This window comes from Electrophorus electricus, unplaced genomic scaffold (assembly GCF_041902795.1).
Source record: "Electrophorus electricus isolate QZ-2024a unplaced genomic scaffold, ASM4190279v1 Scaffold29, whole genome shotgun sequence".
Lineage (NCBI taxonomy): Eukaryota > Metazoa > Chordata > Actinopteri > Gymnotiformes > Gymnotidae > Electrophorus > Electrophorus electricus.
In genome coordinates this window covers 3655518-3680524 of record NW_027658572.1, presented here as the reverse complement: position 1 = coordinate 3680524, position 25007 = coordinate 3655518, and the positions used below count along the sequence as shown (strand labels likewise).

The following is a 25007-nucleotide window of genomic DNA, read 5'->3' as shown; positions in this document are numbered from 1 at the left end:
TCTTGGTTTTATTTGATAATGTTTCTCTCATCAATTATGCAAAATATATGTATTGAATTCTGTTAAAATTATTATAATAAATGCATTTATCTATTATATTTACACATTTGTTCTGTGTCTGAACAGGCAGGGTATGGATACATATACTTTGACATTTCCCAGATCTATAAACAAATCTCACATACAAGACTGCACCTTTTGCAAAATTGTATACTTGTTTTTGTATCTGGAGTAAGCAGAATTAATGCCGTAGGTCACAGAAGACCTGTCTTTTTTGTGTGTTTGCTTTAGCAGAGACCTCTTGTGGTGACTTGTCACAACTACGGCAAGAGGCAGTCGCAGACGAGCTCTTGGACGCCAAAGATCACAATAGCTTGGACTTTCATGTTCTATTTGTGCTTTATTATGCGTACAGTAGTTGTGGCATGTTTTATTTTTCCTTTCATAGCATCTCATAACATAGTAAAGTGAATAGTGGGAAAGTGGAACAAAAGAAAGGCATTAACATTGGGTCCCATGACAGTGTTGCAGTAAAGAAAGGAAAATAGGACATAGCTCACATTTCTTTTCAAGTAGCTCTCTCTCTCTCTCTCTCTCTCTCTCTCTCTCTCTCTCTCTCTCTATCTATCTATCTATCTATCTATCTATCTATCTATCTATCTATCTATCTATCTATCTATCTATCTATCTATCTATCTATCTATCTATCTATCTATCTATCTATCTATCTATCTATCTATCTATCTATCTATCTATCTATCTCCCTCTCTCTTGCTGTCCCAGACAAATTGGGACACACGTCTGTGCTACTGGTTTAGGGTTAGGATTATGGTTTGGTTAGCGTAGAGTTAGGGTTAGGGTTAGTTTTTTTTTTTTTTTTTTTTAACAATACCCATATTTTTATACATTATATATTTTATATATTTTAATGTTGATTGTTTTGGTTCTGTATAAATTAAAAAAGTTTTTATGCTGCATTTGGCCTCAATTAATGTATTTTAAACATATTAGATGTGAGTCCTTGACCAGCATGTCAATAAAGCTACATCCAGTTGCTCTTATCACAGTGTGTTCAGTTCTTCTTGAAAGGGTAACATCGCAATTCTAAATTGTATTACAGTAAACCAAAGATTAAAGATTATTTGGTTGTACTATTCTATTGATCCTATAGTCAGTGGCTATCAATAAGAAATGATCAAGCACAGTTTTATTGGGTGTGTGTCTGGAAAGAGAACTATAGGTCCCGGTGAGATTTTTGGTTCAAGATTAATCATCATGCAAATGATTGTGATTAACACTTTGTCTGTTTAATTAAACTGTTATACTATAAACCTAATATTTTAATAGGGCTGGCAACTTTCTAGATCCGATTACTACACGTGTGTGAAGTACAGGTGCTGTAGCTATACAAAATACAAATGTCCACAGTAGCCTAATTATAATATATGCATCCAAAATAAACACCAGAAGCCTGGACTAATGCTAATGTACATAAGTGCATTAAATCTAGGTAGAACTGTTCGATAGGTAGGATAAAACACTTGTCCCGCCATACAAAGAAATGAGAGCGTGATAAGGACTCCAAGTCGCCACCAGATGGCGCCCGAAACCGCTTAAATGTATTCCAGTCGGAGATGCCTTTTACCTTAACATGCCAGGATACACACTCACTGGATGTTTAATCTTTCGAATGGGTCAGCTATATTTTTATAGTCAGGAAAGATTTTTTATTATTATTAATCAGTTAAGTAATTCAAGCTGTTGCATTTTGCTGAGTTGAGGGAATATTGCATAACCCTGTAATAGCCAAATAATTAGATTTGATGTGCTATTTTGTGGATTAATACCATACCTGGCATGGTTTTAATGGCACATGGTCAGTAATTGCTGTCAAAATACAGAGGTTCATAAGAACCTCCTTCCTTCATAAGGAGACTCCTGTTTTTGAAACTGTTTTGCGCTAACACCACTGTTTCTGCATACTAGCTCTTACTGCTTTTTTGCAACATGTTTATTCTTCGCCGTTAGCGATAGTTTTATCTGTGAGAAGTGTAGATGAATTGCTGTTCTGTGACGTGGGAGACAAGGCAGGATGCAAAGACGAGCCGTGGTTCACATGAGACATGTTTATTAACACACAAAACAAAATGAAACCAAACACGAAGAACATTAAGCACTAACATCGGAGGCTCGTCGCTTTCAGAGTCCTCTGACCCTGTCTATAAACCACAGGAAGGATCCTCATGGCGGGCCTCCTCCACCTCCACTGATGGATCCTCAGAGCGGTCGGATTCGGTGTCCGACCTGAGGCCGACGTCAACATACTCCTCACTCCTGCTGTAATCCTCATAGTCCTCCTGGTAGTCCGTGGGGGGAGAGTAGGACCCTGCAGAGTCAGACCCTGGATATTGGTAGTCGTAATCGTACGGGTCCCGGTAATCCAGTGAAGGTAGGCAGGACTCTGCAGCATCTGATCCTGGACCACCACCAGGGCCCCCCCAAAATCCTCCAGAGATACTCTCCCCCGATGTGATGACAGGGAGTGTTCCCACAAGCATGGAGGATTCTCCTGCATGGGTTGGGTAGAAGCAGCTACACTGCTTCTTCCCCTTTTTCTTCTTTCCCTTGGCTCGAGGCAACCTTCAACGGTCGGTGTTCCTGTGACGTGAAGCCGGATGCAAAGATGAGCTGTGGTTCAGATGCCACAGACGTTTATTATCATACAGAACAAGACAAAACCAAACATGAAGAACATTAAGCATTAACACTACTTAGAACATAACAGGCAGTCTTAAAACACAACAAAGCAGCATACATGGGGTCAAACACTGACAAACAACAACAAAACAAGGGTTTAAATATGTGTGCTCACAATTAAAAGAACTATAGACAGATGCTGGTTCACTCCTAACATCTGCAAATTAAAATACAAGTTGGTTATTTCTCAAAAAGGACTGAAGCTCTTCCTCTGTCAGTGAAGCACCCTGGTAGTGTTCTCATATGTGGCGATGGAAGTGACGTCCATGTAAATAGGTGTTTAATCACTGCCATGTGCTACTTGGAAAAGAAATGTATCTTTTAGTATGAACAATGTTGGGGATAAATAATGGGGACTTGTACATCTCCAATAGCGATTAGAAGACAATAACTGACACTAGGACACCTCATCTAAATATGTTGACTTGACAAGTATAGTATTATTCATGTTATAAATCTATGGGATAAAAATATGGAAAAAGTGTTTTAACAAGAACGCCAGAGGGGGCATTTACTATTTTGTGGAGAATAAAAAATGGCTCATTTTAATGGGTTAAAATTTTTTTAATTCTTTTACAGAGAGGGAAGGGTGAAAGGACTGAGAAAGAAGGTTAGCACCTGCCAACCGGTGCTGGGAGTAGGCCTCACTCACCTGTCATGCACAAAAGACCTGCAGTCCCAGGGCACAGTAAAGGCTAATTTACTCCCTACATATATAAGCTTGTAAAACTTGTTTCTGTTAGAGTGCTCCTAGACTGAGGTACCTACATTCCTAAGTCTGAAAGGTGAGATTCTACCTGTGCACGTAGAAAATCAGGTAGGCTGTTTTTGTCCTGCTCTTCAGGATGGCTGGCTCAGTGCTTCTTGATACTTTTAAGTCACTGAATGACAACCAGCTCTGTCCTTCTCCCTCAGCTGTGTCACTGATATAGTGGCCTGTCGGAGTAGTCGGTGGTCCTTAGTCATTTAATAGTTTCTACTGCACGTGTATAAATAATGTCAGATTACTCACCATGGTCCATGCTGTCACCTAAATGAGAAACCACCGCCTGGAGTCTGTAGGTGCCAGTGGGTGCACATTCCTGCAACAAACAAATACATCTTTTTTTTCATACGATTAACTGAAAACGCATCACGGATCGAACGCCATCTCTGTATTAACAGGCCTCTTTCATTCTCTCTCATTCTGTCTCTGTGTCTCTCTCAGCTTGCATCTCTCTTCTTTTTGGTCTCTCTCTCTCCTCACCGGTAGGCTTACTTGCTGTCCTCTAGCTCCCTGTCCTTCTCCTCTCTCATTTACTACTGATGGGTTAAAAGAACTTAGTCATTATGGCAGATACTAATACACAGCCATATTATCACTCCACTGTAAGAAAATGGCACAGCTCTACCTGGCTGGGGACTGGAGTTTTCCCCCAGTTTATCATTTTGCATTTCTTGCGGTTTGTCCTGGGTTCCCGCTGCTCCACTGAGGACAAACCACAAAGCCATTCAGTCGGCATTTTGTAGCTAAATGGGAATGGGTGGACAGAGAAGTATGTGGGCACGGGTTGATGGTACGAGCTCACCTCGACTGCTGCCTGAGAGAAGCCACCCCAGGAAGGGCAGAGAGATCCAGCTCGGACGGGACGTCCATCACGTCTGAGAGCTTTTGGCCCAGCATGTCAAACCGCTTAAGGTGGAGGACGAAAATACTGTTCCAAGAGGAAAAGTGACTTAAGGACTGGAAGTGTGTGTGAGTGGAGGAGGGTGTGTGTGTTGGACTGGTTTAAAACTCATTCTTTAAGGTCATCTACGTCAGACGAGACTCACCGTGGCAGTGTGAAAAACTCCACCTCTTCAGTTGCCTCGCAGCCTGCTTCACACTCACAAAAACGCTCCAGTAGTGTTGGCTGAAAAAAGAAAGAGGCCCTTTCATTGAGAGTGATAAAATCAAAATGGTAGCATGTCATAACTGTATTCTCTCCTTTACAACAGGGTAATGAAGCCTTATCCAAAGAGGGTGTGTGAGGTGACCGACCTTAAAGTAAGTGTGTAGGCTGTCAGTCGTAGCAGGGCTCAGATTTACAGAGAGGTGGTTGTAAACATCCACTCTGCAGCTCTGCTTTCCACAGCTTTCACAAAATGGAGAACAGAAATGTTACAACATTTGCACAGAAATAATCTCCTGCATCCCTTATACAGTTTGAGTTATCACATGCTAATATGCTCAGTTTTACAAGTAGATAACATCTTATCTAATGTGAAGCATCAGAGCAGAAAACATTTAGAATGCTCAGTCCATGTCTGTTATGTTTTCCCAAACTCACACACTCTCTGAGATTTGAAAGCTATGTGATGAATACAAGCTGAACTTGTGAGCATTTTAAATGTTCATATTTAAGTTATGTATGTTATGAAACTTTCATGAATACTTTAAACAGAGATGTCCGGAGAAAGCGCCTACTCTCTGTGAGAAAATGTACTTTAAACAAACACGTTAAGACTGGTTAAGACCAGTCCATTAACACAAAGGAGATATGCAACAGTGATACCTAATTACCTGGTGCATGTGAGCACAGACTTGATATGAAACTCAAAGTTTGCCACAGGGCAGATGTAAGAGAAGAAAGAGGCCCTGAGTCTCTCTCCCTCCTCTTTCAGCTGCAGTAAGCAGAGCATCAGGAACTCATGAGCATCCTGTGGAGGACAGCACAGGAGAACATCAGAGGAGGATTTGCTCCTGGACTTCAACAGCAGCACGGTGAGAAAACAAAGGTGGCCGTGTGCAGTTCCTGCAGGGTACTGCGTGAGGTTCTGATGTGTTCTGAATGGCTGAGGGGGCCATTTAGCTGGACCTGTTCATAGTCCTCTTCGAATGCAGGGCAGCGGGCTGAAACACACTCAAGCAGGGCTCCCAGGAGCTGCACCTTCTGCTTTGTGCTGCGAGTGGTGAGCCGGGCCTGCTGCAGATCTGAAAAACATCTACACACAGCAACAGGGAGACCAAGTGGTTTATATCTCTGAGCATCACAGCACCTCCTTAAGCACTCATGATTAAACAGTTCATTTAGACCCATGTGAAGCCTCTGGTTCTGAACGGGTACCTGAGCATCTGGCAACTAGAAGGATCCGTCAAGCAGGATGACTGAGCTCTGATGGGTCTCCAGAAGCAGGAGATACTCAGTAGGCACTGCAGAGTGGCGTTCATATAGCAGCTGTTCCCAATGTTGGGAAACCTAACAGGTCATCCATGTTAAAAATAGATTTAGTGCACAAGCTCTGAAACATCCAGGCCACTACATGTCAGTATAATGGCTGTTTCATAATGTGAAGAAGAACTGCTAAATGACTTACTGCTCATTTAATTACAATATGTTTGTATTTGTATAGGAGAAAAAGACTGAGCTTCACCTGTGTAAACTGTAAAATCATCTACTCTTAATAGGCTGTGTAGTAAAACGCGGTGTGTATTCTCGTCTTTACCCGAGCTGCCGAATGTTGAGGTGTTCGACAGCGGAATGGATGGGGGTGTGGCCTTGGCCCTCACCCTGACCAATCTGACGCCTCCTTTTACTCCTGAGGACGTGCAGCAGCTGTCCCAATAAATTCCGCGGCTGAACACGAGTGTCTGCTTGCATCAGAACAGCCGGAAACCTGAGAGACAGAAAAGAAGGGAGAGATGAATACACAGTGGCCAGTTATGCACAAAATGTTCACATAACAACCCTTAGACAGATAAAGGTGTGAAGAATGAAAAATACAATGATGTTTTTTCTCGTTTTATGCCCCAAGGAAGTTACAATGGCAGTGCCATTGGGTAACCACCATGCCACACTTTTCTCTGCCACGAAGATTAATTTTGATAATGTACCCACCTCTCAATGCGCACGGAGTCCACATCTTTATCTGCAGCCTCTGTATAGAGAACAGAAACTTGGAGTAAATGTCCTTAACCAAAAACAGACTATGCATTTGAACAACATGATCAAATCTGCTGAGCTCTAACCAGGAACAATCACTGCTGTAGTCCTGAGCGACTCATATGAGGAGGAGGAGGAGGCTTGACCAGGAAGGCACGACTGGGTAGAAGAGGCATTGTGGGATATGTCCACAGGTGAAAAGGAAGAAGCAGTACTGAAGATCAGGGACCCCTCAGAGGAAGAGGGGCAAGAAGTGGAGGTGGTCACATTCGCGGCGTGACCGTCTAATGCCACGCAGGAGTCAGACACTTTGGAGGATGAGATTATGTGTCTCCACCAACTTCTATTCGTTTTCTCCTTCTTCTTTTTCTGTAGAAAAGCATTGTAGAAACGTATTGATTTGTATATGAAGTATTATCGCGACTTAGCGATATCTCGGTATTCTTACAAGAATCTCATTTTGATTTAAAAAACAAAACAAAAAAAACTTTTTAATCATCTGCATTTGCGCTAGTTTTTTTAACAGGAAAATGCTAATTAGTTACGCACTGTAACGGCCCGAGTGCCGCTGGTCAAGGAACAGGACGTACAGACTCGCTCCACGGAGACGTTTATTAACGATTATTAACATACGATACAGACACCGGCACTCACGTATAACACAAACTGTGACCGTGAACACGAACATGATCAACGACTGACAATAAGGCACACACTAACAAGGGTTTAAATACATACAAACATGACAAGAGTAAACCGATGCAGGTGTGTGCTGAACAACATAGGCAAGGTTACGCACGAGACAGTCAACGAAGAACTCCCAGTGCACGCGGCGGGCCATACCACGTGACCAGTGGAAGCGTTCCGTGACATGCACAATAAATCTTAATCCTTTTCAGATTATCGTATTTAAAATCGTTCCCAAAGTGTAGGAAAAAACATACATACCTTCATACACGAGCAAACACAGCCCATCCTGTTCGAATCTGTGATCTACTCGATTAGAGAATTAAGTAAAATATCAAATATGGTTTTTACAGGTCCTTTAACTGATATTCGCGATACAGCGCACCTCATTGTTTTGTTTTAAAACGGAGTTTTGACTCTTAGATGTTCTGAATATGTATTATTTTGTCATTACTGATGCAAGTTCTCAGTTCTCATACGTTTTCACCCTCTTGAAAATAAATATTATTTACGTGTGTGTGTGTGTAAGCGTTTCAAACGTAAGATTCTTTAACTTCCGCAGTATAGTTTGGTAAATTCAGGTAGCGTAATGTTTTTCCTAAAATCCTCACTGTCTCGCCCTGTGGTAAGGAGAAATGTTCCAAATATGACAGGTTACGTTTTATCATAGATAACTGGCTACAAAGTTACATTTGCGCCCTAATTTCTCTAGACATACATCTATAAGCATTGTTACTTTAAAACGCAATTAGTCTTGCGCTCTGGCAAACGTGTGCACCTGTAAATAATTACAATTATTTTAATGTACAACTTATTTTATTGTATAACCACACTGTAAATAGAATCCATAAGAATGTATTCAAAGCCAGAGTTGTAACGTTCAGTTATTTTTACAGGTAGCGGATTACTGTGCTTCTACTATCTCTTAGCAACAAGTGATTTTTTTTTCTTCAGTATGACATGTGGGATAGTTTAGGGAACCTGGTTTTTTTGTTAGATAAATATGTGTGGGTTTTGACCGTTAAAAAGACCTGAACAAAAAAAATGTTTGGATTTTTATTCGCTGTCACCTTTCATCACGGGCAACATAAAAAATCACACTACTGCAATATCGCTAACATGTTACTGGCATGCGAATAAGCCACCTGAGCACAGAGAGAAACCCAGTGTTATGATTACAGTTGACATTGGAACTAGCTAGATAGCTCATATTAAGACACTTCTTTGGAGAACACGTGCTAAAGTGTTTTCCCCACAATCTATATGCATAATTTATTTGCCAACTGTGACCAGAGAGAGAACATAGCTTACTCACAGCCTAGGACTTGAATGGATTTTGATGAGGACTGCATATGTCTGGGATCAATTCAAACACGTCATGACGATGATATAAAACCTGATGAAACAAGCTTGACAAGCAGCAGTTCCGTTTTTCCGTGAAAGTATCAAGCACAGATGAAGACGTTTCTATGGTTATCTCGGTTTTATAAATATTAGCCTATAGAGTTGGGCTTAGTACGTGAATAAAAGATGGAATTAAACATGCATAAATTACGGTGTCCTGGAAAACCCATCGTGCTGCAAATACACAAAGCATATTCATCAAAGTGGTAACACACTTTAGAAATGCGGTGCAAATTTAGAAAACGCATACAACTTCAGGAACAAATCCTGTCACAACACAACGGAAGTGCTGTTTCCGGAGGACACGGAAAGGGGTGGACTTCTATGAGATTAGCGTGAAGTCTATTGGAAGTAGTGACAACTGAGTAAAAAGGGTTGTTTTTTTTCCAGTTACCACAGTGTTATCAAGGGTAGGTATGTGATACAGAATGGAAGACTGACCTATTCATGCTCTGCATTCTTGCTTTTTTATACATAAGGCAGCCTTAAAAACATGGGATGGAAATCCCATTTAACACAATATGGACTGTTTTACATTCAGAGTGAAATAAGTAACATTCACCTTTTAATATATATTATATATTTATTTATTTTAAATGTTAAAATTCTTAACTAGGTCAGTGTTTTAGTTAGCTGCAAAAATGCCCCCATATTGAAATTTGTATTTCTAATGTCACAAGAACACTTTATTGACCTATCTCTGCCTAGTCAGCCTATAGAGGTTTAGCACACCCACTTAAATTGCCTTTCTCAGGCATTTCAGCTCTGAGTACCTTTTGAATGAAGCACAATACAGGGCAGCCAATCATAAAGGAGCTCATTTATCTTACATCCGTCTTAAAGGTGCAGTAGCAACAGGTGCCTGTTGAATTCCAAGCGATATCTATAGAGGTTGGAAATTGGTTGTGTAAAAAAAAAAAACAGGCTGAAAACGAGTCGTTTCCGTTCTGTGAATTGGGAGAAAGGGACAGTGTGTGGAAGCCCAACCCCAGTCATATAGGTTTGCTTCAAACAGTACCATTACCATCACCCACTCTGGTGCACTAGTTTGAGTGTATTAGAACTAGTAGCAATGCTGAAGCATTACATGTATCTATAACAAATATTCTGACCATGATGAAGTGATAGATTTGTTAAGGCAAACTGTGTATGCAAAACATGTTGCTTAGGTCACTTGCTCTAATTGTACACAACTCTAAAGCTACACAACTGTACATTAGTTAAAGTCTACACAGTGTCAGTCATGTGAAGTACAACTGAAAGTTCCCCTGTTGTATTCTTCCAACAATCAAGTTCTGCGTAAGTGGGGGCAAAATAATATGAGCTTCACATCAAAGAACATTTTAAACAAATGGACTGTATGTACATCTTTTTTTCTAATGTTACAATTGGAGTCTAAAGTTATATCTCTTATCAGTGGAGGATGCACTTGCTCAAACCTTTTCTTTAGATTCCTTTTGTACACACTACAGACTGTGACCTCGAGATGCTTGAATGAATGTTGAACATTCACACTTGTGTATGAGTGCCGAATGTTAGCTAATGCATCATGATGAGCCTATCCTTTTTGAGTTACTTACTGAGATCATTCTCATAGCAAGTTCATTACACCTTGTGTACTCGATGTAGTGCGGTGAGCAGTTTCAATCTTAGTTACAATCTTAGTTATCAAAGACTCACTCCACCGACCAAAGCCTCTTCTCTTAGACAACATGACAAAACCATAGCAGCTTGAGAGCAAAAATCGAGCCTCGTAAGAGGTGTTATGTTCCATAGGCAGATTGACATCTTAATGCGATACACATGAACTCAATTTTCTTTGCATACATGTACATTGCACTTGTAATGTTTCTGATATTGCTTCTCTCCTGAATAGCTCAGTCAGTAGAGCATCAGACTTTTAATCTGTGGTCCCTGTTCAAGTGAAAATATTGTTCTTTGCCACTAAAGTGCGCTTGAGAAGTTTCTTGAAATACCTCTAGATCAACCTAAGTCAAGGGACAGGACCCTGTTGCCTTGAGCCTTGCCGATTAAACTGACATTTCACATCCGTTTCCCCCAGCTGTGATGCTGTGCATTGGCTGTCATCCCAGGTTAGGCTAGCTAGTTCTGCTGGCAAGCTTGAAATATCAAAATCCTTCCTACTTTAAAAAAAATCATCACTTCTGAGCGTATCCTTTTTGAGTTAATTACTGAGATCATTCTCACAGCAAGTTCATTAGACCTTGTTCACTCATTGTAGTTCGGTGAGCAATTTCTATATTGGATGAGAGAAGGAGCAGACTTGTTCAAGTCACAGAATCCATTTACACTTAAACAACAGGAGCTTGTCAGTGGAGGGTGTACTTGCTCACACCTTTCTTTTCGATTCCTGTTGCATAAGGGAATAAGTGACAAGGGAAGTCATTTTGGAACAAACCTGTGAGGCAACTGTCTTTGAGGCAAAGTGTCTGTATCCAGGGAAGAACATGTGCATGTTCAAGTGCTTGCCCTGTACTTCATTCTCTGAAGTTTACTGAGAAAGACCTGACAGCAGTTGAACACCATTGGTTGTTGTCTGCTACCTTGTCTCTGTCTCTCTCTGTGTTCGCATGATAGGCACCACTGCATGCCATGCACCAGGCCTCCTTTCTTGTGAGGCTGTCCCTCATGACATCTATGGAGTGCATAATTGAAGACTAAGTAAAAGGATTCCCTTAAGATCTGAATACCTTTGGTTGTTGTCGTACATTGTCTCTGGCTCTCTCTGTGTTAAATGCAGACTGCTCAGGTCATGGTGTTGACAGCTTCTAGTATTTTCACTAGATCCAAAGCAGTGTCAAACCTGTTTTTACATTTAAATGTTTTCACTTGGTTTTACATTTTAATGTTAACAAAATAAGAAACAATACACATTATAAATGTTAGATAGCTACATATTTGTACTTCTTGTACAAATTAAGAAAATAATAGAACACTAATTTAGTTATGTGACATATTGACACCTGAGCAAGACATGAGTGAGGGATAAAAAGGCAGGATATTAGTCACACAAAGCACTGCCAAAAAGTTTTAAAAACACAGATGTGTGGAAGCTCATGAAGACAGGCTCAGCTTTAGTCCACAGTATGCTAAATGGGAAACACTGGAGGATGGTACATGAGGGGTTTAAATAGGGAGAGAGTTAATTAGAAGCAGGTGATCGTGATGGTTGATAAGTGTGTGATTGTGAACCGAGCAGTGGTCGTCGTGGGTGATTTGTGCGGATATGTGTGTACGTGTCTGTGTCTGCGTTCCTGGTTCGGTGCGGACCAGAACCTGACAACTTGTTTCCACTTGATATCAGAATTAGTTGAAGAGAATTTCTGGTCCCGTCCTTTATTGCAACTTAAATATAAACATGCTTTTGAGGGACCCTCCGGAGAATGTCGGAGGGGTACACAAGAGTTTAATTCTTATAAACTTTTTCAAGGGCAATTATGTAAACAACCCTCCTTTTTTTCCATATTGTTCTTTGAAGTTTCCACCATTATGCTCAAATTACACATGAAATTATAAAAGCTAGTCACCTATGAACCTGCGGGCTTATATAGAAGGGAAAATAAACTATGGACTATTTGTGCTCTGCATTCTTGCGTATTTATTTATGCTAGGCTGTACATAACGCAGCCTTAAAAACATGGGATAAAAATCCCCATGTAACACAATTCAGGTTCTGTCTAAATACATGGCTAGCTAGCTAGTTATTTTACAATCCCATTTAGCCCATATATCGTCGTGAATGTCCTGAACAAAACGCGCTGTACCTAATCCCCATAAATGACATATCTCTCAGTGAATAAAAACTCGTATGCTTCAACAGTATACAATGGGAGAAATGGCGATCACCTTTAAAAGGATTTCTTACTGTAGGCCTATTATAAACAACATGGAGGAAATAAAAATAAAAATACTTGAGTCAGACCGTGGGCACAGGCTGCTAATAAATCAGGTAAATGAAACTGGATGGACTGCTTAATTTTGTAACAACACAACATTTATGGTGACAAGGATGTTTCACACATACACTCTTAAGTGATGCTGACCTCAATATCCATATTTCACATTGTTACTGTAACACTATAGATGAACCTAAACCTCACATTCTCATCACGTTGATAAGCTTTTTGAAAGTTCCGCTCTGCACGTCTCTGAAAGGCAGGTGAGTTAATCTTCTGGAAACATAAAAGCATGATCTTAAATCTTTCACTTTGTTCTTATATGCGAGTTGTCAATAAGTCAAAATTCTTGTTAAAACTCTGGAACTCTGTTGCAGCTCAGTGTCTCTGTTTTGCATTGCCAGATCACTGGACAGGAGTATGTCCAGCTTTGACACACGTGCCCTGCGCTGACCAGTACCGCCAGCAACCACAACACATGTGGAGACGAAATGCTCTTTAACTACTTGTCCTTCCTCCACGTATATACACTCAAAACTCCAGTTTAGAGTGGTTAATGGCACTTACGCCAGCACACTGTACCGGTTTGTTCACCTGTAGTCAGAGATGCACGGACCCGTTGGTGCGTATGCGTAACTCGGAGCAGGTGCTGCTCTACAAGGTTATGCTGCTGCTTATTGTCACTCTCTCACGACCACAAGCCCTCATCTACTTTAACAAGGCTAAGTCACTGATAATGTAATAACAAACATGTTTGACAAAATACTAGGTCATGGTTTGCAGTCTGAAGTATTTCTGACCTGCTGAGAGTTAGCCTGATTTGATTTAGCTTGTTCTTAACCTTTGTTTAGTATGTTACGTAAAAGCTCACTCATTAGGGGTTTTTTTTAATAGGCTGTAGTAATTTCAGGAGCTCAGGCAGGGGCATACTTATATTTATGAGTGGCTATGCAACACCCACTGAAATAAAAGCTGAGGATGTCATTGCAGAGGTAGGAGGAGCCAGAGCAGAATATTACAGAATATTACATTGCTTGAATAGTGGCTCTGTCTGCCCTGGGGGTATTATTGAAACCCAAAGGCTGAAAGGATGGGGAGAGAGAGAGAGAGAGAGAGAGAGAGAGAGAGAGAGAGAGAGAGAGAGAGAGAGAGAGAGAGAGAGAGAGAGAGAGAGAGAGCATGTGTGAACATATTCTTGTCACGGTACGGCCCCTCCCCCCAAACGTCTCCCCGTGTGCGTTTGCTTGTGTGTGTGTGTGTGTGTGTTCATCCGTGTGGCCACGCTCACTTGTGTTTCACGCCTGCCCTTCGTTGTGTTGTTATTGTTTGCGTATATAAGTCCTTTGTGTAAACGTTAACGTTGTCAGTGTTTGATCCCACGATAGCCTTATTGCTACGTTGTCTTCCATGTCTCTAAATAAACATCGTTGTATGCATCATGGCTCCTCTTTTGTATCCTGCCAATCCTCCCTGCGTTACAATTATGATAAAATTTGATAAAATACAAGATCATAGTTTGCAGTCTGAAGTACTTTTGACCTGCTGAGAGTTAGCCTGATTTGAGTTAGCCTGTTCCTAACCTTTGTTTAGTATGTTGCGTAAAAGCTGATGGAAATATTTCAGATGTAACATACATCTAACTGACCTAGTAGAGCAAAATTACAGAATTTTAAGGAGGAAGTGACGTTCTTGGGGCATATCATTAAGGGAAATACACACAAGCTGTCTCAAAACCGACCACAAGCCCTAATTTCGCTACCTAAACCATAGTGGCATACTCCCATCTTACTCTTTTAGTCCCACACGCAGTACACCGAATACTGCAGGACCAAAGAGTGTCACACTTCTCAGCCCAGTGGTAGCTGAGATACCACACCACCCTCTTAGATATGCCTAATATAACTGTCAAAAGGTGTATAACACTGAACCCAGCTACACTCCTTCCTACGGAGGAGGATGGAGATCCACAAGACTGCACAGCAATCTTAGCTGAAGTATATATACCGCGGGTTGATCTCTTGGAAGAAGCCATAAGTAACCCAGACCTATGCCTCTATGTGGATGGGTCAGCAAGCAGGGACGACACAGGGGTCAATAGGGAAGCATACGCGGTAGTAACAGATCATGAAATACTTAAAACAGAAGTATTACCATCCTCCTATTCAGCGCAGGCTGCTGAACTAATAGCACTGACGGAAGCATGCAAACTAGCTGCAGACAAAACTGTTAATGATTTTGGAGCCATATGGAAACATAGGCAATTCCTGACAAGCTCGGGGAAATATATTAGACATCGCCATCTTGCTAGAAGCCATTTTGCTGCCAAAGACAATTGCAGTTGTTAAGTGTGCAGCTCACAAGACTACAGAAGACCAAATCAGCAAGGGGAATAATTTTGCAGATAGAGTAGCAAAGGCAGCTGCAACTAAAACCGCTGTGCAAGCAATACAGGAAACCGCTGCTACCCCGCAGGCCACATTACGGGAGATTCAGTCATGGGCTACCGCCACCGAGCGCACCAGGTGGAGATAACTAGACTGCACAGTGTACAATGGTGCTTGGACACACACACCTACGGGCAAACCTTGCCTACCCAAATCATACGTGCAGGGCCTAATCAGAATTGCTCATGGGCGTAGCCATATGAGCAAAGGGGGAATCGTGGACAGCATATTAAAGTACTGGTTGAGTTGGAACTGTGTTGAGTAGGGTGTTAAAGGCAAGGCCTACCCTTTCAACACTCGGAACCGTCAAGAAACCCATAAGATGGGTGTGTTGGTGCTTGTGATACTTGGGGTCTGGCATAGTGTCCACTTGAGTACATCCGAACGTATAACCTGGGATACCTCCTCCTCCGGTTATTGGACCAGGTTAAACAACGGCTATTTTAGCACCTCTAACAAGGAACAAATCCCATGGTATCAAGCCTTCAATAAGCCAGTGCAGCAGACAATTACAGGTCACCTAAGAGAAAACACCACAAAGCAGAGTCAAATCATTAGGGTTCCGTCTGGTTCTTATGATTATTCTGCAAACAGAAACTATGTATGGGACATCAGAACTGATAGTGAAGTTAAACAGTCAATCTTACTATTGCCAGTGCGCCCGGGGATGGAAATGCCATTCAGGTAAAGTTACGAGGAAACTGGAACAATCCCAATGGTAGCTATCTGTGCTGTATAGAAAGGGTGGGGGCTGACATTTGTGTGCCTCTGACACATGTAGCACTGCCACATAGAGAAAATCAGACACAGCTAACACAGTCAGAACATAGACTGCATATTAACATGGATGAAGAATCCCACGACTTATCAGAAGACTTGTTGCCATTTCAGGGTCCCAACGCCACTGAGGCAGAACGATTAGCAGCTAAATGCCAGCAAAATACAGCGTGTATGTCAGTCATTGTGCATGCCCAACATATCGAGCAAGAGTGCCTGGTGTGCCAGCATACCAGTGTTCCATGGACTGTAATCCCTCTGAAAAACGCAGACGTAGGAGAAGTGAATATGACAATCTCTATGTGCCAGGTTATTAACCAGACCTCAAACTGTCCCAGTCCCACTAACCCCGCACCACCGAAAATGATGCTGCATGTGGCAGCTAGTAAGGGTGAGATATTTGTATAGCAGATGAAGCAGCAGGTGCCGGAAGGCTGGTCCAGATGCGTCGACTATGTGCAGGTGCACAGCAACGGCACTTGCAGTGACTCCAATAGCAGTTCCCTGTGGAATTGCTCCATGACAACCCTGCAGGGGTATTGGAATGTAATGCGGGTCGGTGGTTCGGTGGCCTATGGTGAATTGCCACAGAACTGGACTGGATGTTGTTATCCAGCTGTAGTGCGCCCAAGGACACAGGTGTATACACTTCCCCATGCCAAGCAGCACAGGGTGAGGAGAGACATAACCAGCATAGACTCTTGTGGTAGAATTCTGAGGGACCCATGGACCACTCCGGGTGAAACCATTGGTTGGTCCCTTTTCCTGGGCGGTGGCACAGTAGCAGCCCTGCAAAAGATCAGTGGCTTAGCTTATCAGTTACTGCAAGTAGTTAATGACACCTTAGCAGCAATAGGTGCCGTAAAGATAGAACAACAAGCGATAAGGGCAGTAGTGCTTCAACATAGAATGGTATTAAATCTCCTAACCATGAAGGAAGGAGGAGTGTGCAAAATGATTAACACTTCCTGCTGTTTTTACATTCCAGATCTCAGCGCTAATATTACTGATTATATGAATCATATGTGATCTGCCTTCACTCCGCAGCCTACAGTTCCAGTAGCGGCTGTAGCGTTGCCCATTCTGCTACCCATTCTTCTTCTTTTTCTTCTTCTTCTGTGTTTACCTCCTTTTTTGTCATTGCGTGTCAGACGTCTTTCTAGTGTGTTCACCATGCCAGCGCTCAGCGGCCATGCCAATGACCAACCGCAGCTCAGTGAAGACATTCTGCTCCCCAAGATGGGCGGTGCTGGTGATCCACATGAAGACATCGTAGTGCTATTTGCTGAATAAATGTGTGATAATGTGTGATATAGAATAAAGGGGGGAAATGTTGTGGAAATTTACCTTACTTCATTTTGTGGAAATTTACTTTGCTTTATTTTACTTTGCTTTATGTTTCTATAGTCACAGCATAACAGTCTGCAGATAAGCATGTGAGTCAGGTACACCAGCTGCTCACATACCGTTCTAACCATAGAGATAGAAGAAGCCTTCAGCGCTCAGGCTAACCAAAACATGAATTAGCAGATACTCTGTAGGAGTCGTTTTTCTTTTTTTTCTCTTTCTTCTGTTCTGTGTATAAGGGGAGGGGGACCGTACTGCGGGTCAGTCCTCTTACTCTGTTATACAGGGGACAGAACTCAATAAACTTTTACTCTTTACTACTCAATGCATAAAGCTGTCTGTGTTTGATGTGCTCTCATTTTCCCACCACATCCATTTAGCAGTACTTCTGAATAAACGAAATGGCTTAAAACAGCTGAGGGGATGTTTGAAACTGAGTGATAAGATGTTCAGCAATTTATATATGATAATACAAGGCAGTAAATTAAATTGGGCTGAACTGGACAATAGTACCTGGCATGAAAAGTATGTCGTAGAAAGAGTAACAAAAAACTCAACCTCTCACCTCGCGCTCTGAGATGTCTTCGTCACTGTCTGTAGTGTCCTCTAGGATACTTCTGCCCTCACTAAAGTGTGTCAACCTGACCGGGTCAAACATCTCTTGAACATAATAACTACACAATGGAAAATCAGCTTCAAGTGCTGCATTGAGCAAGAGTGCACTGTAAATGGCCAGATATAAATGGCAATGTCAGTAGTAAATTTATATATGCAGTCATGGAACAGGACCTAGCTGTAGAGCACAGCTTTAAGGTGCATATTATGATGTGCTCTTACCAATCATCCTCCTGGCTGTGTCTTGCTCTTTTGGCCAAATGTTTCTCTTCCAAAGCAGACAGACCAGACTCGCTGCATATTACTCTGTGCACTATAAATAAACCACATGTATAATGCCTTGTAAACAATGGAAGAAGGGAAATTTGAACTGTGACTACTCTGTTAAAGGGGCGGATAAGGCACCCCACCCAAACCCCCGAAAGCTGTTCTGTTATCCCTAATTGCTATGCAATAGTCCTGTGATTAACTCAAAGGCTGGAGAAGTTTCACCTTTCTCTATTTGAATCCTGAAGGCTGTTCGGTTCCGTCGCCCACAATCCATCCTGTGTAATTAAACATTCACATCATAACTCGACACCGTGTAATAGGGCAAACTCACTCGGATCGGGGAAAGGATCACAGACTACCTGTACTGCTGCTGCAACTCTGCGGCCATTCCAACAACATCCACATACATTCCAGCAACATCCTATTATAGGACACAGTGTATCTGGCTTAAGTACACCCATTTAATAGCATGTTGGACCTTCTTTGGCCTCCAGAACTGCAGCAATTCTTTCTGGCATAGTTTCCACTATATGCTGAAAATACTCTGCAGGAATCTTGGTCCAATCTTCATGGGATATTTTCTCTCAAATTACATAGAGGGACTGACATGTTCTAAACTGCCTGTTATACCTTTACCCAGGGATGTTCTATAGGATTAAGATCTGGGGACTGTGAAGGCCAGGAAAACATTGAAAATTTGCTGTCTTGATACTGGAACAAATCCGTGATTATACAACCCTTGCGGCAGGGTTTCTTGTCTTGTTGAAAGTGTCCTTCTGCCATAGTTTAAGCAGCTGCATGAAGGGATGCACTCGGTCGCAATACATAGGTAAGCCCTTCTGTTCAAACATCTACTGATTTCAGAGGACCCATGGTGTGCCAAGAAAACATTCCTCACACCTTTATGCCACCTCTACCAGCTTGAACTGTTGACACCTGACAGGAAGGACTCTTTAATTCATGCTGCTTATGCCAAATTCTTACCCTCCCATCATCATAGTGCAACAGAATTTTGGATACATCTGACAAGATGATGTTCCACTGTTTAGTTTTCTGCTCTTCTGCCCACTGGAGTCTTGCCGTTCTGTTTGCCTCAGACAGCAATGACACTCGAACAGATCATCTGAACAGGTCATCCAAATGTGCTAAGGTGATGACCTGTGCATTCAGACATGTTAGTTGGAGCAACAGCATTGTATCTGGCTGCAATTTGCTTGACCGTGCACCACTTGATCATCAGAATTATTCTTGATGTCATCCTCCTTTGATCCCTTTCAAAATATTGGTCCTGGTTAGTCTGGTCCATGCCTCGTTCGCAGTTCGCTTCGCTCAGACCACTTGACTTTCCCATTCTAATGTTTACATGGCGTTTTTTGCAATTAGTCAAAACTGACCTTTCATGACCTTCATTATAAACTTTTCTAAGCAGTCATGACCTCACCCTGTCATAATATTTACTATCATATCTTCCCTGTGTCCAAAGTGATCTCATGGCAGGAATTTTCTAGCCAACCATTTCTAAGTCAAGCCAATTCAAGCAGAAATGCCACTGAGAGTGTTTCTGATGAACTCCTGTCATTGTACTAAGTCGGTAAGAAAGGGTTAACTACATAAAAATAAAAGTGAATGACTTAAAAGTTTGATCATTTTAACTGAATCTATATTTTATGGAATGGTGTAATTAACCTTCATTATAAACTTTCCTTAGTCGTCATGGCCTGTCCCTGCCAGAATATTTACTATCAGATTTTCCCTGTGTCCAAAGTGATATCATGGCAGGAATTTTCCCAAGTGTTTACATTAAAGGAATCTGACTATACTGATTACTCTTTGCCAGCTAACAGCAAATAAAAGATGCTGGATTTTGGATTATGTGAGTATATAACACGTGACTGTGTTTGTGTCAGAGAAGGGAGAGGAGAGGCTTTGTCTCCAGCCTCCCGCTGCTTGCCGCTGTTCAGCTTCTCACTCCTGAGATCCTTCTCGTTCTCCTTCTCCCCATTGCGTCCCACTCCGCCAATGCTGCTGCAACTTCAACTGCTGACAAAGTGCACCAGCTCAAAGCGTGGTCTAGAGCCAAATTTCAACACGGGCATCTTCCTCATTGGCTCATCTCCTCAGAGGGGCAACACATGCACAGTTTCAGCTCCTATCGATGCCTACGTAGAACCTTATAAAATCAAACTGACAATGACAAGGAAACCATATTTTCAACACCTCCAGCACAAGTAGTAGTTTTTAGCAATGCACTACTTTTAGTGGTTGTTGAGCATCTGGAAAGAATGCAAGTCACCAGGGTAACATCATCAAGAAGCCCTTTTAGACTTACTTCCATCAGATGAATTCGGCCTCTTTTTTGCTTCAGTATTTGGGACTAATTCGTAGGAGGGCATTTTGCCAACATGAATCCCCTCTGCCATGTCATGCACTCTCTGCATCAGTTGTGGGCCATACCTGCTAGACCAAACATTTACATTCTGAATACTTTGGCTCAAGTTGTTAAAATCTTAGTATAAAAATCAACACTTTTATCTGTATCTTAATTTCAGGCTGATTTAACAAGTAGATAAGCTAACGTAGTGAGCGGTTGTCTTGGCTTGTCCTAATGGCAGTCAGGGGCCAAAACACTTACTGTAACACTTTATACTTATAACACACTTTCCTTAACTATTACAGATGCCGTTTAACAATGTTCTATTTTTAAAATATGGAAACAGCAACTCAGCACATAAGGCGTTAGACCATACCTGCATGCTAAGAACACATGGTTCACTCAGACCATCGATAGAGACAACAGCTGATCTAAGTCTCTTGCTTCGTAATTTTCAACGTGCTTGTTTATGAATAACTTTCGAGCTAACCACTGCTTATCACTTTCAAAGTGTTGTCAGAATTTATTGATATGAAAGGCTCTCGTCATGCTGATAATTGTCTGGTAGGACCAACTGACAACGTTATTGCCCCGACATACGCCCGGTGAGAAAAGCATTGTGGGAATTTCAAATATGGCCTGTGCAATGCTCGGTTTGCCTGCTAGTGCCTGATCTTCGAGCAGGGAACCTCCAGCTTTGGTCACGTTCTGCCCAGAAATCTATCCGCTTCAAGATTGGTCTAATGGGCCAGTCATTGCTCATCCTCCGCCGCTCTTGTTCAGTCGGCAGAGGGTGGATTTTCATCCTGCTCTGTCTCTGTCCCATTGTCAAATGCGCTAACATTTGCTGAACTTGAATCTTTTTAATTCTATGGCAGGGGTAACATTCCAGAACTGTTGTCAGTGTAGATCATTTGAATAAATGACTGTTCTGTTTGCCTGCTACGAGCTGCCATAGCTGCAGGTGTTTGGTGACTAGACCAGTCAGCATGCAGGAGTCTGCCTATGTTCAGTTAGAACAGGCATCAGTAAGACAAGACTCGCTGTACTCACTCATTATCTTAATACTGTTCATTAAATTAAGTCAGCGGTTTATATTGAGTTTACGTCATTTGGTACGACGACTCTACAGTCTTGAATTGATTTATGCAGTGTAATATGGATATAAATGTTAAAATGTTCTATTACAGAACACGACACCTGTTGCGTTTTATATTGGTAAATATCTGATATGACCGCTGTAACATAAAGTTGCGGTTATAAGTACGTGAAACATTTTGATCAACTGAAATGTAGATGTATGTACATGCAATATATTTGTGATTATGTAAATCAAACAGCTATTCTTATTCTTATGGCTAGCTAAATTGATTGCAATTTCGTCGTCTTCAAGGCATGGCATGGTGTTTATTCATTCTTTGGCATACAAAATGACACCTTTTCACGTTTTGGAACTACAAATATGGCGGCCTTTTTTCTTTAGCGTTTTAATGACGTAAAAGCAGAGTCTCACCGTAAAGTCGGGCAGGAGGATCTGGACTCATTTATTTCTTCGTATCTTCCGCCATCTAGCGGTCAATAACGGGTAGTCTTGAACTGATTTCTATCGCGTAATACTTCGGATATAAATGTTTAAATTTCCTGTTGCAGAACAGACAAAGTATAGTCAACCAGTTCTAACCTTTTGATAAAAACTTGAACTTCAAAGTAGGTGAATCTATTTCCTTAAACCAATCAGATCACAGTTCATTTACATAACATCAATGCTTTGAGTGCTTTAGATATGAGAACATCACAGTGATCTTTCTGCTCACACATCAGTCAGTCTATAATTCTGTATTATGTGTTTCTATAGCTTCCAACTTTCATGAGTTCCTTGAATCTGTGGAGAAAAGTGCAGACCAATGTAGTTTCTTATTTGTGAACATTTATACATTTATTGTAATTTATTTATCATTTAAATGTTTTAATTCTTTTAATTTATAGACATAAGGATACAGAAAACAGTTCATATATGTATAGTACATCAATCAATGTATAACACTTTTAGTACTTAGTATATGAATCAATGTATAATATTTGGACTGCTTTAACACCAGTACAAAAGTTTAATATAATAAAGAAATAATGCACTGTGATTACGTGTGGCGGCACGAGTGCCGTAGGGCGAGGGGCAGGACGCACAGACTCCACTGACTGGGACGAACATTTATTAACATAAATGACAGCGGCACTCATGTATTAGAAACAATAAACATGGACCTGAAACAAATGAAGTTAAACAAACATAATACACAAGAATACATCTAACATAAACACGTTACATTCAGACATTACACCGACAATGACCAACACCCTGTACACTTTAACACGGGTTTATATACATTGAGACGAACAAGGTGCAGGTGTGGTTGCAAACACAGCCCTCCCACTGAACGTGGCAGGCCAAACCACATGACTCGGGGGAGGCTAACATTCCATGACATTATGCTTCATCTTGTAAAAGCTTTACATGACTGAGAATTTCAGCTTTTTCAGAGGACCTATTTAATTCTTTCTTACATTGTACTTCTTTCCATTCCTAGTCTAATCTTGAAATAAATTTAATTTTAATGGAAGTCTTCATAATGTGTGTTTCAGGTTATGCAAATACTTTGGGAGTTGTTTAAATCAGTCAATCTACTGAATTCCCCACCAACAACAGTATGAATAATTAATTGTCATTTACATTTATAACTTTTAACATACTAGTAGCATGTGAGTTTCATGAATTTGTACTTCATTAACTATTTGTATCACATTATTTACATTACTGTTGTAATAGTAATAGTAAAAATTCAATGGTAATAGGGCACATTGATTTGACACAGTTCAATGGCATTAAACTGCTATTAAATGAGTTCCAGTGAAGTAACTTGCTACTTGAGTATTCTTGTAACAGATACTTTCTTACTTTTACTTAAGTAATAATTTAAATGACTACTTTTACTTCTACTTCAGTAGTTATTATTTTAAAGTAACAGTAATTTTACTTGATGACAGTTTTGCCTACTCTACCGACCTCTCTCTGTATTACAGTTAATGTCTTGATCTTTATCAAAAACCCATGTAGTGCCTGCATGGAGGGATTTCGTGTTGTATTGGAAAACTGTAATAAATGTCTATATAACTGTACCCATCTTTCAGCTACGTACTCAGCTGCCACTAAAAATAGGGATTTCACATATTTTTTAAACTTTTGACTTATTTTCCCAATGACCAAAATGTCAGCGCAACCCTGTAGTAACATCACAATGTCTATGACGTCACAATGGCTACGACATCACTACATCTATTTTAAAGGTGAGCGCAAGCATCTATATGTTATTTCACTTGACACACTTCAGCAGTTCAAAGGTTGGGAGACAATAGGGTGAATTAAACCTAACCATAGGTGGTGGATTACTACTGAATTTTACAGAACAAGGTACAGTGGAATCTTTAGTCTCTTAGGGATCATTTTGATGCATTTCAAACAGAGAAGGTCTGTCAGAAAAACAGCTGTAACATCCAAAACATACTTCATCAAGCATTAAAAAGTGGCATGGTGTTCTTGTCATATAGATTTTAGGGAATCTGTCATTAAACTGCTCAAAAGTATTTTAGTGATGTCATAATATTACTATTACAGGAGAGCTGCAAATATTCTAAATTGGAACTGCACAGCCTAATATCCAAATAAGTCTGTACTGAATCTCTGTGACCAAAAGGAAACGACCCTTACAGTGGCACCAGCAATGCAGACGGTATTCAGACAGGGAATCGATTTAGCGAGGAATATTTGCTCGTCAACTTTTGGGATAATGGCAAAAAGGGTAGGTTGGGCAAATGTTTTAAAAAGAGAATACTTGTTTAATACTACCTTACAACCAAGTTTTATCTAACTTTGTACTGAGAATTTTTGCTTCTTAACCCCCAGGCCCTCTATAACCCTCTATTGGAGGATGATGAAGAAACATCTGATGATGCCTTTTGTATGGACCCGTTGTGTCCGGTAAAATAAGGCTGTATTTTCAGACATTGAGTACTGTTAATAGAATAAAGTCTATGGGATGGATCTTTTCACATCCAGAATGAAATGTTACCACTCCAAAATCTATTTTTCTCTGTGTTTTGTCTGAAGGATTTTAAGGGGGCATTTTGGGGTCAAGTTGTGGTAAGTAGCACTACCTTTTCACAGATGTTTCAATAGGCTAAAGCTTTTACCCATAAAGCATGTTTTCAAGCACTGTCATGTGTCTTCTGAGTCAAACATGATCTTTTGTAAACAAATTAACTTGGTTAATGATAAATAATAAATAAATGATTGACATTCCTCATGATAAGAGGCTCATTCCACAGAAGTAGTTCTAAGTGTGACAGAGTAATGTCCTGACACACAAAACCACTGCAGTGGAATCAGACCTCTTTTTAGAGGTTTTTCTTATACATCTAGACCTAGACCTTTATACTCCACCTGGGTCTTATAGGAGGACAA

General features: G+C 40.9%; 1 protein-coding gene across 1 annotated transcript; it reads right to left on the bottom strand.

Annotated features, from left to right (window-relative positions):
• Positions 1–2142: 2142 nt before the first annotated feature.
• LOC145655613 (ubiquitin carboxyl-terminal hydrolase 29-like) lies at positions 2143–7443 on the bottom strand. The gene is made up of 12 exons (XM_081709107.1): positions 7209–7443; positions 6746–7028; positions 6615–6654; positions 6223–6393; positions 5844–5975; positions 5595–5721; positions 5300–5436; positions 4778–4871; positions 4570–4649; positions 3770–4451; positions 3555–3693; positions 2143–2688 (listed from the first exon to the last, which is right to left on the bottom strand). Exons 4-10 carry the CDS (start codon positions 6375–6377, stop codon positions 4322–4324), a joined length of 855 nt encoding a protein of 284 aa, XP_081565233.1. The 5' UTR covers positions 6378–6393; positions 6615–6654; positions 6746–7028; positions 7209–7443; the 3' UTR covers positions 2143–2688; positions 3555–3693; positions 3770–4321.
• Between the last annotated feature and the right edge of the window lie 17564 nt (positions 7444–25007).